Source organism: Rattus rattus, chromosome 2 (genome assembly GCF_011064425.1).
Source record: "Rattus rattus isolate New Zealand chromosome 2, Rrattus_CSIRO_v1, whole genome shotgun sequence".
Classification (NCBI taxonomy): Eukaryota; Metazoa; Chordata; class Mammalia; order Rodentia; family Muridae; genus Rattus; species Rattus rattus.
Genome location: NC_046155.1, coordinates 203,521,259 through 203,539,537, shown reverse-complemented (window position 1 = coordinate 203,539,537; position 18,279 = coordinate 203,521,259). Strand labels below are relative to the sequence as shown.

Genomic DNA, 18,279 nt, shown 5'->3' with positions numbered 1-18,279 from the left:
CGGGTAAGCAATCTAATACCATCAATAATGTAATGTGTAACTACAATGTAGACTACAAACCTTCTAGAAAATTTTCTTCATTAACAAAGGTGACAAAACTCTTTCTCTTTAATGCTAATCACCAAGATACATATTTTCTCCATTGGCATTCTGCCTGGAAAATAACATAACTTGCTTATACAGCATGACATAAGAAGGTATCCTGGCTTCCTCCCTCCCTCTCCAATAAAAGCCTGGTCACACCCTTGGTTCCCAGTTTGGCACCATGGCTGTCCTGGCTTCCTGGGGCTGGGTACTGGCTGGCTGCTTCTCTGCAGCTGTAGCAGAGATTTCTAATATCTCATCGCTGTATCCTCCTTTATGGGAAGACAGCCCTGAGCAGATAAGTGACTACAGGATGGAGGATGGGAAGTACGTAATTAACCCTTGGGTATTCACCAACAGGATGGGGATGTACAGAATCCTACTGAACGAGACAGCCACGTATTCTGAAAGATATGGTCTGGAAAATGAACAGAGTTTTCTGTGGGGATTGCCTACGATGCTTGGCTGGCAGTATGAAACAGGTAAGAAAGACACATTCTTCTATATACCAATGTAATCCTGCTGTATTAGGAAAACACGTTTCTCCCTATCTTATACTACTTATTGTTTAGTTTTATGTCAACTTGGCACAGGCAGCTCTCATCTGAGAGGAGGGAATTTCAGTTGAGAAAATGCTTTTCTAAGATCAACCAGTTGGCAATTTTGTAGGTCACTTTTTAATTAGATTGATGTGACCAAGCCCAGCTCACTGTGGATGTGTGTTCCTGATTTCTATAAGAAATAAGGCTGAACAATCAATGAGGAACAAGCCTGCACTCTTCTAAGTTTTCTGTGTCAGCTCCTGCCTCCAGGTTCTAGTCTGATTTGAGCTCCTCTCTTGGTGATCCTCAATGCACTGTGATCAGGGTAAGTAAGCTAAACCTTTCCTTTCCAAGTTGCTTTGATCATGGTGTTTCATCACCCCCCATAGTAACTGTAATAAACTCTAACTATACATTCCTTCCTGTCCCTAGGAACAGACCAGGAATATTCATTAGAAACATGAAGTGATTATGTTGACCTTTCTGACAGTCTTATTTGAAATTGCCTGATCCTAAGCATGAAATTACAAATGAGTTGTTCTTTGTTAATAGTGATCTGAGCCAAGGGTTGCTGCTTCTCGGAAATCCAATCCTTTCCAGTGTATACACATGGGAGACATTTTGGGGGCATCACATTTATGTATGAAAAGATAGTTCCTTCTGGCTAACAGATGCCCAGTCTACTCTTACTAATTACTCAGCAAGTAAGAAAATGGAGGGGAGAGGAGGAGAGTTGTGTCAGGTTTGTAGAAAAATGAAGATCACTTTCTGATGTTCTGATGCTTATGTAATAGTCAATGTGTAAAAATACTTCTGATGATTGCTCTTACATTAGATAGTAGTCTCACATGTACTGAATACTGTTATCTCCACTTAACAAGAGGGTAAAAAGAAAAAAAACCAACCAACCAACCAACCAACCAAACAAACAAACAAACCAAGGCACATGTAATAATGTAACTTAGAAAACGTAGTCCAAGGTTTTAATTTGACTTTTAACCCATTTTTTCTTTGTTCAATTGTTGCTACAATGATTTTTATTAGGAGGCAGAGAAGGCAGTAAAATATAAAGTTATATAACTAAAACAACTTGTAACCTATAAACTAAAAGTCAAAATTTTGATGTTGCTGAAGAATAGAAAATAATTTGATTGTGACTAGAGAAATATAAGAAAATGATGGTAAGTAAAATACAAGTAATTTGGAATATTTTGTACCTATAACTTAAATGCAGGTATGTAGGTTGATGTCATTATGCAGGTGAAGGCAGGTACAAGACAGACAAATGCCTGTTACTGGATGAGAGGAAGGATGGGCGGGAGAAAAGTTTTAGAGGAGGAGGAGACCGAAGGAAGAAGAGAGAGGAGCAGCTGAGAGAACACGGAGGTAGATATTAAGATTTCTCTCTGCACATTTACAGGTTGTTATGAGGTTGGGGATTTAGCTCAGTGGTAGAGCGCTTGCCTAGCAACCACAAGGCCCTGGGTTCGGTCCCCAGCTCCGAAAAAAAGAAAAAAAAAAAAAAAGAAGTTGAATACAGGTTGTTATGAATATTCCTAAGGGATGGATGTGTACAGGATTTTGTGTTTCTAGCTGAGCAAACTGTATGTTATCTAGGTGGGCAAGTATATATTATCAATTGGATTGGAGGTTATTGTGTTGTGTGTTTTTTCATGTGGCGATTTCATTGAATTCAAGAGAGTGTATGGTGGGCTGCCATGGAATTGGGATGTGTATGTCTGGCATGGTGGTACCCTGCCTTGGGAACCAGTTGGGTAGAGATTGTTACCGAGCTCAGCGAGCAGCCATTGTCAGTGTGATATGGGATGGAGCCTAGCTGGTGAGACGCTTTGTTGACTGAGATAAAAATATTCCACAGATGCCCTGTGGCCCTACAGTGCTGGCTCTTGTGAGGGATAAAAGAAGCTTTAATTAACTTTACTCCAACACAGGCATGTAACAATTTTGAAGGTGTATGATAAACAAATACACCTGTGCCTTCTCTGTCCTCTAGGTAGATTAGCTGATCCTACTGGAATGACAGACTTCGGCAACAAACCTGAAGCCAGTCTATGTATCTCTGTGGACAGCTGGTGGGCTGGTAGGTTCATTTTAATAGCAAAATCTTACCTTTACCTCAAAGAATACATTTAGCCTGTGTTTTAGAGGAAGGGACAAAATGAAAACAGCACTGCTCCGTTTTCAAATGAATTCACTTTATCATATACCAGTGGCCTAGATGACATGTGGCAGAGTTGATCAGTCAAATAGAACATAATAATTTTTAAGGATGTAGTCAGACTGTTTCCAGAACTGAATCAAGGAACTGCAGAGGTCAAGGTCTCTAGGGACCAGCATGGTTGGTAGCAATGTAGAAGCTTTGAAACATGATGTAGGTTGACGTCTTTTTGCAGGTGAGGGCTGGCCCAGGATAGGGCAAGGCCCATGACTGAACAGTGAGAAAATGGGTGGGGGTAGAGTTCTTGTAAGGGGAGAGGGAGGAGAAAGAAAGGGAGAAGAACCAAGATGTAGGCAGAGAAGGAAGACCCAGATCTGTGTGGCCTTAAATGGCCATGATTAGTTATGAATATTTCTTAAGGGGTGGATTTTTATAGGTCAATTTATCTTATCTAGGTGGGCGGTTTATATCATTATCAATTGGCTCTGAGTTTATTGTGCAGACATTTTGTGGGGTTTGAATTTACTGTTATAAATCTGATTGCTAAATTACAAGCATCTGGAGTTTTGATTTGGTCGGGCCGATTTGGTTGGGTTATGACAGTGACGGCATGGGGCAGTTGCAGGGAATGTTATCAGAGGAAGCGGCAGTCAGCCAGGTGAGGGCGGCCATGGCATGTAGCTAGAAACAGGGGTGGAGAGACCACTGGGGACAGAGAATAGCTGTGGGTAGCGTGTCCTAGTGCTCCAGAACCGGCTGCCACTGAGATGGATATACCCTGCTAATGCCATATGGCTCAACGATGCCCGGTAGCAAGGCTCGGTGAGTATTTTTAATATTTACCACAACAACGTGATGTAGAGATAACAATGCTTTTCTTTTTAGCTCAGAACAAAGGTTCTGAATACTGAAACTCACAAACATGCCAGACTAACATTAGACTTTGGCCAATCTATAACTAGGGCTTTAGTTATTTATTCAATATTAAAAACAATTTGAATATATTTTCTAATTCATTCTATGTTTTGTTTGAAATTAATGAACACAGAAAGTTATTAGAATAATCTGCAAATGATTATAAAAGACACTGTTCAATTTTAATTTCTTGGAGTGACTCACAAATAGTATGAACCACAGAATATTTTCCCTCACACTAATTTGAGTCATTCTTTTCAAAATGCATAAACAGACTTGCCAACAGCTCTGGACTTTCAATTTAGTTTGATTGGCTTAGTAATTTTAAGTGTTAAGAATCAGTGTAAGTCAATTATCTCTCTAAATTAAGATGCTTAAATCTGCAGCACTTGTGCCTCTATACCTGGGAAGCTCTGAGAAGACTATTCAGTTTCCAGTCAAAAGTTCTTGCTTTAGCAAAACAGAATAAAAGTACTTAGTGATATTATGTATAAAAATTAGACTAAGTTTCAAAACATAAAATATTCATTTTCCAAATTTATAATTGTGTTTGATTATTATAGAAAAATTAATATCAACAATACAATTTCACTAAGAACTTCTGAACCATTCTGTGAACTATTGGATAGTTTTTGTTTATTTAATTAATGCTGTGAAATAAAATTGTTATGCAACCATTAAAATTACCTTTCTCAAAATATGATAATATGATGCTTCAGTATGGATATGTATGTACCCAGGATTATAAGTCTATTAAGCTATAACTTGATTTTCCTCAATAAATTGGAGTTGATAATTTTTATAAGCATTTGGAATCTGTGAGTGATCCTTAATGACTTAATGATTCATCAAAACCTGCTCTGCGTTTTGTCACTGGTTCTGAGTCTAACCAGCGTCTTGTTTTCACAGATGTAAATTACTATCTAAGTGTGTTACCTTTCCTTGCTGCTGTTGATTCTGGAATAACAGGGCTATCACCAAACCAATTCACGATCTTGCCACCACCCAAGGATCAGATGAGGTTTTGTTATAATGTTTCTGGCTGTCGATCTGCCTTCCCTGAAACAATGGACATGTGGAAAGACTTTTTCCAGGTTCTTGGTTTAAGTTTTATACTACACTGCTCAGACACGCCTAGAGAATGCTCTTTGTAAAAGTTCCACGTGATTGTCTTTTATGCATTGTATACGTTCCTTAATATTAAAATGTAAATTGTAAGGGTTTTATTTTTACTCATTAGTGATGTAAAATACAGTATATGCCAGGGAACCCACCCCCATTCTAATACAGTCCTAACACAAAATTTATCTGTTCTTAATGCAAGTAAAAAAAAATACCATAAATGGCAATAGGTCTTTCAAGTAGAAACATGGCACTTTGCAGATACCTCAGGATTATTTCAACTTATTGCTATGCTATACTAGAAAGTACTAGTTTTTTTCCTTTGCTGTTAAGCACTAGATATGACATGTCAAAACATCATTCTCGGTCATGCTGATGATTCCTCATATCTGTGAGTCTGAGAGAATTGCAGGGAGAGTTGCCCACATAGCACTTATTTTCTCTATTTTTCAGTACATGCAGTTGCCTTCTAGTGACTCTGACAGCCTCCTGAAGAAGTTATGGGATGCCCATAACTCATCCTTGGAGTATCCCATCCATGCCTTTGTAGACAGGTAAGAATTTTGTCTCTGCTTTAGTTTGATTTTTTTTCCATTGATTTAATAGAAAATCTCAAGCAAAAGCAACTTAGGAAAGAATGTGTTTGTTTCAGCTTATAAATTATAGTCCACCATCAAGGAAAGGCAGGGCAGGAGCTCAAGCAAGAACCTGGAGGCAGGAACCAGAGCAGAGACAATGGAGGGATACTGTTTAACTGGCTATCTTTTGTTCAGCTAACTTTCTAACACAGCTCAAGGCTACCTGTTTAGGGACAGGACTGCCTACAGTGGATTGGATCCACCTGCATGAATTCACAATCATAGAAACACTTCACAGGCCAATCTGATGGACACAATTCCCAAAGAAAAATTCCATTTTCCCACATTATCTAGGTTGGTTGTCAAGTTGACCAAGCATAGCCTTTCTCTTTTTTATTTTCCTTTGGAACAATCACAGCTTTTAATCTTAATAATAAAGGACAAGTGTAGTCACTGGTGACTAGGATGGTGAAGGAGAGATTTCGAATGTGTTTTTGTTGGGAAGAGGAAAAACACTATTGTGAATACAGGGACTCGGATGTGGTGGGGGAAGCAGAAATGGAGCCTATAAAAATGCTCCAGATTCAGACTCCAGGGACCAGATTAGAGTTCAGATAAAAACTGATTGTTTAGTACATAAGCTTATATGGAGTTATTTTGCCAATTTGGGTATGTTTATGTATTCAAGTGCAGATAAGAGTACAACCTATGTTGTGTAGCAGAATCTGACCAGCCTGTTCAGGAACCTGTAGGGCAAATTCTATGGAGATTTCTGAGAAGGCTGGGAAGCAGCCACTGCCCTGGCCTTGGGTCCTTTATGTTGTCTCACTGTAATGCTGTGATTTATGTTAGATCATAAAAGTAGTTAAACACTCTTCCAGGAGTCGCAGAAGCCTGTGCACCTCGCTTTCCGTCCAACTTCTTCCTCCACCAGGTTTATCTCCACAAACCCCACACAATATCTGAGAAACAGCTGGGGACACAGCTCAGTTAACTCAACTGCTTGAGTCCCTGCCCTGGCTTTCCTTCTATGCAAGCATGGAGACCTGGTTTGGTTTCTAGAACTCATGTGAGAGGCCAGCGTCATGGTATGTATTTATCGTACGCTGTGCTGGGGAGGTAAAAACTAGTGGATCCCTGCAACTCACTGACTAGCCTAGCCTTATGGCGTGTGCACTCACTGGGAGACCCCGTTCAAAGGAAAAACACATGTGGACCACACCTGCATACATATTTCCCACCCACACATGCAGAAACACACACACACACGCACACACACACACACACACACACACACACAGGTGAATGTACTCAAACACATACATAAAGTATGAGATGAGAGAATTAAATTACCTTGTAAATAGTGGTAGACAAATTGCAATTTTTGTTACTGACTACTTTCCCACATTTAGAGAATTTTAACATTTCAAGCAGTGGGTACCTTGTTGACCTGAAATCATGGACAGTCAAGAGTTTAGAGCCTGCTTGTAAATCCCATAATGCATGTGGTATCAGTGGTCTCATCATACCTTATCATGAGTTTTCCTTCCTTATATATGATCCTGACTTTAAAAAAAATCATTTGGTGGTTTGATATGTTCAATAATTTTATATGCCCAGTGTTGTAAAAATATAAAAAGTAAAAAAAAAAAAAAATATTGTTGTCTTTTACCTCACTAGGTCCACACCACAGTGACCCAAGATATCTGCTAGATATCTTGGCAGAAGCACACATTCCAACTCCGCAGCGGTCCAGTGTCTCTTGCCACCACACACTTTCCTACACTCATACTGTCACATAAAAGAACACACAACACAATAACCTTTGACCCAAATGGTAAGATATAATTGCCCACTTAAACATACAAAGCCTAGTACCATCCATCCCTTAGGAACATTAATAACAACCTGTAAATACACAAAATCTTTCTCCCAAAAAACTGTGTTCCTTAGTCTGAAAGCAGAAAAGCTTGTATCTTGCACTCTCTCCCAGAGTAATATAACCATAAAACTCAAAGTCACACCCATCATGAAGACTAAACAATTTTTTAAAAAGGAAGTAAGCTAAACAATGAGCCTGATAGGCTTTTGTACTCTATGATATCAGGAAATGAACCCAAAATTCCCGTGGAGCCCACGTTAAGAGAATCTGAGCTTCCTGTTGTGGTAAATATCAAAAGTAACCACAAACCCTCACTAGCCGGCATCAACAAGCCATATGGCCTTTAGTGGGGTAATTCATAAAACAAACCAAATTCCAATATCAATAAGCAACATATCAAACCAGGACTTTTGCCCAAAATATCTCAATCTGTTAAGCTCTCTACCCGGAGCCACAGATTTTTACTTAACCTTAATAACTTCTATAATATATGTCTGCATTCACTCTCCCTAGTGTTACAGACATTTATCACAACTCTACTTGGAGTTAGTGTCCAATTTTTCCCTATCTAAGTTCTGAACTGTGGATGAAAATCCCCACCTGATTCAGGTAATCTCTTTACTCTCTTCTTTCTAAAAACAAACTTAATTGCCTTTTAATAATACCTGTCATTAAGAAGTAGCTTGTCAGGGTTGGGGATTTAGCTCAGTGGTAGAGCGCTTGTTTAGCGAGCGCAAGGCCCTGGGTTCGGTCAAAAAAAAAAAGAAAAGAAGAAAAGAAGAAGTAACTTGTCTAACTAGGATTTCAACCCAAAATTCCCATGGAGCCCACGTTAAAAAGAATATAAGTATCCAGAAAGACTTTCTAAACAACTTTCTTTAAAAAGCAGCTTTAATCTCTAACTCTCTGATCTGCCATTACTTACCACATAGCAGGGGACCTACAGCCTGCCAGCCCAGGAGGCTTCCCCGTTTCTTAGTTTGAATTCCAGCCCTTGAGATATCACATGACTTAACACGGCGCCGGCCTCCTCTTAACTTAGAAAATGAAAACTTTCTCTCAACTCTTAGAATTACTACTGTATTCTTGCCCATCACATTGGGCGCCATCTATTGTTGTAAAAATATAAAAAATAAAAAACCATATTGTCTTTTGCCTCGCTAGTCCTGGCACCTCAGTGCCCCACGATATCTGCTAGATATCTTGGCGGAAACACAGCCCAGCCGCGCACTTTCCTACACTAAAACCCTCACATAAAAGAACACACAACACAATAATCTTAGATCCAATCAATAAGATATAATTGCCCACTTAAACATACAAAGCCCGGTACCATCCATCCCTAGGGAACATTAATAACAACCTGTAAATACACAGAACAGAATCTTAACATCACCTGCCATGGCTTCTCACCCTCTCCTCTGTCCTGTCTCTTCCTGTTCTAGTCTCCTCCTCTTCCTTCAAACTTCTCTCCCATCCTTCCTTCTCCTCCAATGACAGGCCTCCTTCTATCCTGTACCTGCCCCTCACCTGTACTTTACAAATTCAATGGGGAGGTGGTTCTGGTGAAGTCAGCTGAATTTTGAGTACTTGACTAGGCAGCTGTCCTTGGGGCAGTGGAATTAGCATCAAAATACAGATAACTCCAGGGCAAACCACAACAGCCCAGTGTATCTGATATGGCTTTGAGATACCCCTGTGTCCATGTATTCTTGACCTAGGTTGTAAATCTGTAAGCGGAGATGCTTTATGTACTGCAGATACTGTCAATATGAGTCTCATGATTAGTGCTGGTTGGAGGTGACTGCTGGCTTCAAAGACAGGATCATTCTGCATCATTTTGTACTCAAAATGAAACGTACTGCTGCTTTGGAAGATGAAATCGCCTGAAGCAGGGCAGAGCCTGACAGGCTCCTATCTCATGTAAAGTGCAGTAACTTACACCAATACAGTGCGGGTCGGGATCTGTCTTCATATACCACACCCCTATCAACACTGCTGCTCACTACTTGTGCACACACTGCTTTCTGTCCTGTGTCCCTCCCTCCATCTTTTTTCTCCTCCTTCCTTAAAACTGCTTTCTTGACTTCCCCCTACTGTCTCTTTCTCAGGTCACTTCCTCCCTCTACCACCCCTGATTATTTTGTTCCTCCTTCTAAGTAGGACTAAGCATCCACACTTTGGTCTTCCTTCTTCTTGAGCTTCATAAGGTTTGTGAGTTGTATTATGGGTATTCCCAGGTTTTTGACTAATATTCATTTATTAGTGAGTACTTACCATGTGTGTTCTTCAGTGACTAGGTTACCTCACTCAGGATGATATTTTTCTAGTTCAATCCATTTGCCTGAGAATTTCATGATGTCTTTGTTTTTCATAGCTGAATAGTAGTCCAATGTTGATGGACATCTGGGTTCTTTCCAGCTTCTGGCTGATATAAATAAGGCTGCTGTGAAAATAGTGGAGTATGTATCTTTGTTATATGTTGGAGCATCTTTGGGTATATGCCTAGGAATGGTATAGTTGGGTCCTCAGGTAGAAATATTTCCAACTTTCTGAGGAACTACCACAGTGATTCCCAGAGTGGTTGTACCATCTTACAATCCCACCAACAATGGAGGAGTGTTCCTCTTTCTCCACATCCTCGCCAGCATCTGCTGTCACCTGAGTTTTTGATCTTAGCCATTCTGATGGGTGTGAAGTGGAATCTCAGGGTTGTTTTGATTTACACTTCCCTGATGACTAAGGATGTTGAACATTTCTCTAGGTGCTTCTTAACCATTCAAGATCACCCAGTTGTGAATTCTTTGTTTAGCTCTGTATCCCATTTTTAATAGGATTATTTGATTCTCTGAAGTCTAACTTCTTGAGTTCTTTGTACATACTGGATATTAACACTCTATTGGATGTAGCATTGGTAAAGATCTTTTCCAAATCTGTTGGTTGCAGTTTTGTCCTATTGAAAGTGTCTTTGCTTACAGAAGCTTTTCAATTTTATGAGACCCCATTTGTCAATAGTTGATCTTAGAGAAAATTTTCCCCAGTGCCACTGTCAATGTTTGAGTCTTTTTTATACTTTCTCTTCCATTAGATTCAGTGTATCTGGGTTTATGTGGAGGTCCCTGATACACTTGAATTTGAGCTTTGTACAAGTAGATAAGAATGGATCTATTTGCATTCTTGAACACCCTTAGATAAGCAGAAAGGAGGGGAAACTGGAAAGGGGGTCAACATTTGAAATGAAAAAAAAACAATAAAAAATAAAAAAAACAAATAATATAAAAATAAAAATGCTTTGCTGCTATTTTATGGTGCTTGCATTGAAGCAACCCAGAGCCTATGCGTCCATGGCAAGTCCTACCTGGAGAGGGTGGAGGGGTTTACACTATCCCATAGCCTCTATTTAAATTTTTATGTTGAGATAGTGTCTCACTGGCTGGTCTTGATGTCCACCACAGTGTAGACTTGAAGTGTTTATCATCCTATAATGCATGTGGTATCATGCTTTAATTTGGCTTCTGGAGTAGCTGAGATTATATTCTGCGAAGAAGACCTTCTACGGTCAGTATTCTTTAAACACACTTATATAGATAGCACTTAGTATTTTATGCAGTTTTTGGTAGCAGCCTTTGAAACCTCACCATAGGAAGATGTGGTTTAGTTTCTGTGTTCCTCGCACTATGTGTAACCAGCGTGCTCTGGATAGAGTTGTTCAATGCTGCTCTTTGTATTGATATTTGGAGCTTACATTTTTGTGGTTGAAATCACTACTTACATTTTTGCTAGCTTCTTAAATCTATCAAATTTCAAGGGAAATGTAGAGACACAATTATTAGAGAGCGTGAGTTTCTGTTCACTTTGGCTAAATAGGAAGTGAAAGTCTCCTTTCTTTTATTTTAAGTGAAGCTGTCTTGCCGCTCTGTAGGAAGAATGAAGGAAAGCCAGGAAATACCACTAAGTTAGCTCAACTGAGAGGTAGATACACTTTCAGAACTGCATGAAATGTCTTCATGCCAGGTGAGCTTTTCATGTTGGCCCAGGGCTTTATTTACAGCCTGTATTCCCTCAGCATGAGATAGAGTATGGGTAGAGTATGTCTCTGGGGTTCATTAGCTTATGGTTTCTGTTTGAACATCTTTGCTGTTGATACATCCTCTCAGGATCTTATTCTCCTTTGAGTTCATCCTCATCTTTGATTTCTATTTCCTAACAAATGTCTAGAACATTGCTGGTCATGGAACAGACAAGCTAGAACAACCTTCCAAAGTTGGTCAAAGCTTCACAAATTCTGTCCATAGAATATCCTTCTAACAAGGTCTGCTTCTCGGTAACGTACTGGCCCCAGTCCAGATGTCCGTGCTGACCTGGTAATCTACTCTCATCTCTCAGTGCTCCGCCTCTTCGCTGTGTAATGGCTTCCCCTGCGTTTCACCTCTTTTTCTCTCTTGGCATGCTTTGCCTGCTAGGGCTCAGGTTCTGGACAACTGAAGATGGGTGTAGAGTAGATGGAAACATTTGAGAGACTTGACATATGCATAAACTTTATTATTTGTTATCTGAGGATTTAATTGAATACATGATTATGTGAGGTAATTTTCATACTCTTGGTCATTTCCCCCTAACTTTCAGTTTTTAACTTTTGCTTTTAACTCCTCTCCAGTCAGACTCCTCTTCGTATAGCTGCTCTTGGGTTTGGTTTATTCTCTGCTTCACTCTCCCTTCTTGTGTCTCTTACAACTTAGTGACTCCCCACAGTATCTGACTCACTCAGTTGCCTATTAAATTTAAAGACCAGCATTCAGAAAACTAGAGGGCTTGTGGACATTTTGTACACTGAACATAACTCTAGTCTGAGGAAATCTTTTAGTTTATTGGCTAAGTGATTGACTACTGACAGCCTGTGGCCAACACTTTATCTTTCCACTTGAGCTCAGAAGTCCTGGAGAACATACATTTCTTTTTAACCCCCAGTTCAAAACTGAAATCAAGACCTGGTCACTCAAGTCTCAAACGTGGTTGCTACTATTTGTCTTCCTATTGGAGAGACAAAGACACCTGTGTTTATATCAAGTCAACGCTTATCTTAGAAACTATTGTCTCATGTTGTATTTTATGAACTTAGTACACTTGACATGTAATAGAGCACACAGATTTAGCTATTTATTCATTTGAATGAGTGCTGGCAACTGCAAGCACTTGTGGAACCACCACCTAAGACAAAATGCATGCCTAGGACTGTTTCTAGAATGTTCCTCATGACTCTTTCAGTTTTTGCTTTGTTTAAGAATTTTCTTTTTCTTTTTTCGTCTATTTTCATTTCTCTCTCTCCCTCTCCTTCTCCCTCCCCCCGCCTCTCTCTTTGGATTAAAGGACTGCACCATGATACCCAGCTCTTAACTTCCTTTAAGAACAAAACAAAACAAAACAAAACAAACAAACAAAAACCCAAATCATATACAGGTTAAAACTCTCAGGTTGCAGAAATTACTTTTGGTACATTTGTCTCTTCACCCAAGGTTAACAAGCAGTAAATAGAATAATACATTCATCTGTTAACAAATTAATTAAATCATTAATTATCCCAAACTAACAACTGAAAAGCCCTTGACCCTCTGATCTTCCTGCTTTGCATGGCAATTCTGAATTGCTAGCTTGTGCACTGGACCTTGTTCAGATTTGTTGTTGCACAGGTAGACTGTTGTATTTAAACATGTTTTTAACATATTTACTCCATGGGTTTCACAAACAGTGTGCCTAAGGACTATTATAAATGGAAAGCAAAATATTAAAAAAGGAGTGGCTAATTGTATCAAACTTTATAGATTTATATTTTATTTAGCTAGCTTCATAACTCCCAAAAGACAAGCCAAATTCATTGTATTCTCAACCTTCCTTTCAAAATAATGTATGTGTTTTATTTTTTGGTAACAGATGATTTCTGCCAAGTGAGATGTAAATTTAAGGAAATAAATTCTAATTGATGTTTTTGTCTATTTGTCTTTTAGATATCACTACTATTCTGATAAAGAAAAAAAATTTGTGCAAAACTGGGTTAATGCTATATACTACTTAACTGCTGTCCGTCTTCCTACAACCCTGAATAGATCACACAGCTTTCAGAGTTGTCTGCCCCCACGGATCCTTATTGATGCTGACATAGCCCCTTTTATTCCTGACTTCACTCCTGTTCAGAACAAAGTCCAGATAGCACTCAAACTTCTTGCGTATATTGACAGAATTTCAGGTAAAAAATTTAAAGGGTACTGAAATGAATCATAACTATATAGATTGGAAGAGTGTAGAAAATATTCTAAGTAAAGATATATCATCACACCAGCATGCATTAAAATACTTTGAGTTCCTATGAATATATTTTGGATTTCCTTAGCAGTAAGTATTCTTGAGGGATGGTAAAACCATTACTCAACCACAGTTTTTAAAATTTATGACCTGTCCCTTCATTTGGATGCCACATTGAACCTTGACATCTCTAATATGAAATGAAATATACAACATAACCCACATGTTGGTGAACAGTCACTATTTCACCCACAGAAACTTTTATTATTTTAATCTCTTCTATTTTACTCTAAAGAAGATAGAAGAATTTCTAAAGAAAATTTGCCATCATTAATGAAATCATTGTCCATCTGCCTCACCAGATGCTTTTAACATAAAATTACTAGTCAACGAAGAAGTCCTTTGCCCCATGATGGCAAAAGCCAAGTGAAAAATTGGCTTCATGAACCAAGCATTTGAAAATTATGATGTCATTCTTGGTTTACACTTGTGCCCTGGGACTTGAGATAAACTAAACATATAGGCTATTTCTATTTTGTAAAGGGAAATGAGTATCTAAGTTATAAATAAAACAAATTGCATATGACTGAATTGTTTCCAAATTTGTGGAAAACCTTTGTAACTGAAAACCAGATCTACCAAATACATTGGTGCCCCAGTGCACATGAGGTCTCTTCTCACATCAGCCTTGGTTATAGTGTAATACTGTCAGCAGGGCACTTTCCCTCATTCAATGAACAGTAGTAGCCCAGCTGTCAGCTGGTGGATAACATTTGGGGGATTTGTATTAGAATCACCTCACTTTCTCATAGACAATGCAGTATTTTCTTTAATGAATTTGTTATGATTATGTACATTTTTATTATAAGCTTTGACTGACAATACATGGTCAGTCCATGTATACATTTTTTAAATCATTTACATCTCTGCCACTTAGAAAGCATGATGTTCAGTTTAGGTATTACAAAATGATAATAGTATCAATGAATCAAACATTCTTTGTGTACTAATGATTTTGTTAATTGATAGAAAGCAAATGACAGAAAGCAAGATAAATTTGATCAATTTTATATTTTTGCCTAATGGAACTAATACATGTTTTCAGGAGTTGACATGCACTTATATTTCTTTTTAATCTTTTCTAGGATCATTATCTTTGACTCTATGGGAAAGTCTCATGAATATAAATCTTGCAAGGGAACTATTTTTAAAAGTTTTTGAATGGTTCCTGGGATCCTTAAAGCATAACATGTTTAGTGAACTGTGAAAACTGTCTTTGACCACAAGAAATTAAAAATATTGAATATGATCACAATCATGTAGCATTATGATTTGGGGTTTTTCTGATACTCATTTTTCAGGATTTTCCCCCATGTATTTCTAGTATAAAATTTAAAGTAATTTTGCACAATAACTCATAAATTTTAAATTCTTTGTCAATTAATATTAAGATATAAAGATACTGGTCAAAGACAACCAAATCACCAAGAAATAATTCAACTCATATAAAGCCTGTATGGTTGGCTATTTTGATGCTAACTGATGTGATATATTTTTTGAAATATAGAACATTATATTTTACTAATGTTTAACTAAAATTCAGGACACATTGAAAGCCAATATTGACATTAAACTTAAATATTTAAACTGCATAAAACTTAATTTCAAATGGAATTCAACTTAATCAGGTGTGAATTATGATTTGCTAAAGTTTCCATTATTGACCCATATTTGTCAAGAATCCTTCAGTGTCAAATTTCTCATAGTTGTACCCTTTAAGAGAGAGAATAAAACCCTAATTAACTGAGGCAGGGGGAGGAAATGAGAATATACACTGGATAGACTTGACCATTTCCCTAGGTCTCTGTCTCACTGCTTCAGGCCCCTCAAGGGTCTGTACACAAACCAGAGCCAACAGTTGACAAACTATGTCATCATATTTATCATATTTCTTACTGCAACTACTTCATTTCTCTGTATCAGTTTTCTAGATTAGCTGCTTTTCTTCTTAATACAACATTAGACAGCAGAGGCAACCTAAGGCAGAGGAGATTTATTTGGGTTCACAGTTTCAGAGCACATAGTACAATATGAGATGGCATCTCATGGCACGTGAATGAGTGTCTGATGCCTCTGACATGGAACTATGTGTGAGAATCAAAGAACATGAGACTCAAGCAGGGAAAGGTTATAACTAATAAAGTTCTGTTTCTAGTGATTCAACTGAACCAGCTAGGCCACATGGACTTCAAAAGTTTCAGCATTAGAGACTACATGTTCAAATATATGAGCCTGTGCAGGAAATTTCACATTCAAACTATAACAAAACCACAAGAAGGACTATGCAGAAAACCAATCATTCTGTCAAAAAATAAAATAAAAACCCAGCATCCAGGAGGTTGAAGGAAACTGCTCTCTAGGGAGGACAATAAGAAGATACATGCCATCTGCAAACCAAAGACATAGATTTTTCTGCCTGTTGACTCATGTGCCCATCTCTTCCCCATGAATGCTTGTCACGACTCTAATCTCCTCTAAGACAGAAAACATCCTTATCCTCTGCCAACACTTGACTCCTGACATTTTGACAATACTACTACGCTTGGATGTTGTCTTAGGGTTTCATTGCTGTGAAGAGACACCATGAGCAAGGGAACTCTTATACAGGCTATCATTTAACTGGGATTGACTTAGTCTCAGAGGTTTAGCCCATTTTCATGGTAGTGGGAAGCATGGCAGTGTGCAGGCAGACTTGGTGCTGAAGGGGCCAAACGTTTTGCATCTTGATCATAAGGAAGATAGGAGACTGTGTTCTGCAGTCAGCCATCAGTAGGCTGATTCCATTCTTTAGCGCAGGAAACCTCAAAGCATACCCCCACAGTGATATACTTCCTTCAATAATGCCACACATTTTCTAACCAGGCCATATCTCCTAATATTGCAAGTAGCTATGGGCCAAGCATTCAGACACATGGGTCTATGGAGGCCAAACCTATTCAAACTGCCACATACATCACTGGGGAAAGACCTCTCCCACATGATCGGAAGCTGGTATAACCTAAAACTGAAACTATAAGATTCTGATGACTGAACATGGGATCTGAATCCTATCTTCTGTCCAGGCAAAAGTATGGCATTCCATTCTTTCTGAAGGTCATGGTATCATTAAATTAATAGAGGTTTTTTCTTTTTCTTTTCATGTCTTTTCTCCCCTCTCCTCCTTTTTTTTTTTTTTTTTTTTTTTTTTTTTTTTCACAAGTACATCCCAGTGTCTTCTACCAATTTTTAAGTTCAAATTTTCCTAAGTGAGGATTTCAAGGATGAGGGAGGTAAGACAAGTTTGGGGTCAGAGCCACTTCTAAATCTCTCTGTTTTTAAAAAAGGCTAACATATTTTATTTTTACATTGGCTCTGAAATGCTTATCATTTCCAAAAGGGTCCACATCATACCAGTGATGATGACTAGTCCATTCTGGCAATGAGGGAAATCAATGCCAAGCCACAGATTAGTTAATGTCCTTGATGTCTTTAGAAAATAAAAATTCTCAGAAAAGAGAAAATTTTAATAACCAAAATTATGATTTGTATCAGCCTTGAGAAAATAAGGCAACGACAAGGGCTTATAGTAAAGGGACTCTTGTGCATATTTTCCTAACACCAACATCCAAAGCTCTTCAAATTTGATAAGGATTTTACAAACAATAAAACTAAATAAAATAGGCTATGCTTATGGAGCCATTTTAAAAGCCAGAGGACACCTTCCATAATTTATTTAGTTGGTTATCATCTAACTTTTGTACTTTCTTGAATGCTTCAGAAACTATGATAGCACTACCACAGGGTGTTAGACATTACTAGCATCTTCCTCTAGCAGGTAAAATGACCACACATCTATGACATGCTTCTGAAGAACAAAACCTTCATATTACATGTAGATAGTGATATAAGCAAATAGCAAATGACTCAGATGAGAAAGACGAAGTCCCTGGCCCTAAGAAGAGGCAATAAACACTTATGCCACTGTTGTCTAGGCTTCAACCTCACTCACAAGACAGCAATAAGCATAGAAAACAAAACATTAGCAAAAGGAGCCTGAATGGCTAGGAGAAGTAACCAGAAAGATTAAGTCCAAATGGTTAGTCACACATACCTGCAATTGGAACACAGGCACTCCTCACAGCACAGAGGTATAGATTTAGTGAGTCTTCAAGGGAACGGCCTTTGATATATAGAGACTGTCTTTATAGGAAAATATTCATTTACATAGACTGGCAATTTTAAGTGATATTTGTTTTAACAACATAATTTCTGGTGACTAAAAGCCAGAATGAATGGATCTGATGGTAGGAGCAGACAAAGAGAAACATGATGAAAGGAACAGAAACATAAGTGAGTTACTAGTCATCATTTTCCATGCACAATCTTTGTATGTATGTGTGTGATATATGTGTGTGTTCATGATGTGTGTGCATATAAGCATGCATATGTGTATGCATGTGGAAGCCAGGGCAAATTGGGTGTCATTCTTCAGAAGCTGTTCATTCTATGTTTTGAGAAAGAGTCCTGAAGCTCAATGATTAGGGTAGGCTGGATAGCTAGCAAGCACCATGCACTTGCCTGGCTCTGCCTCTCTAGCACTGGGATTACATGTGCTTGTCACAGCTGATGTGGTGCTATGCT

The 18,279-nt window shown here is 38.4% G+C and overlaps 1 protein-coding gene across 1 annotated transcript; it reads left to right on the top strand.

The window, feature by feature from the left end:
* Nucleotides 1-265: 265 nt before the first annotated feature.
* Nucleotides 266-14,866, top strand: LOC116893539 (protein LEG1 homolog). The gene is made up of 6 exons (XM_032895259.1): nt 266-566; nt 2,641-2,727; nt 4,630-4,814; nt 5,296-5,396; nt 13,305-13,543; nt 14,745-14,866. The coding sequence occupies exons 1-6, from the start codon at nt 266-268 to the stop codon at nt 14,864-14,866; spliced, it is 1,035 nt and encodes a 344-aa protein (XP_032751150.1).
* Nucleotides 14,867-18,279: the final 3,413 nt, after the last annotated feature.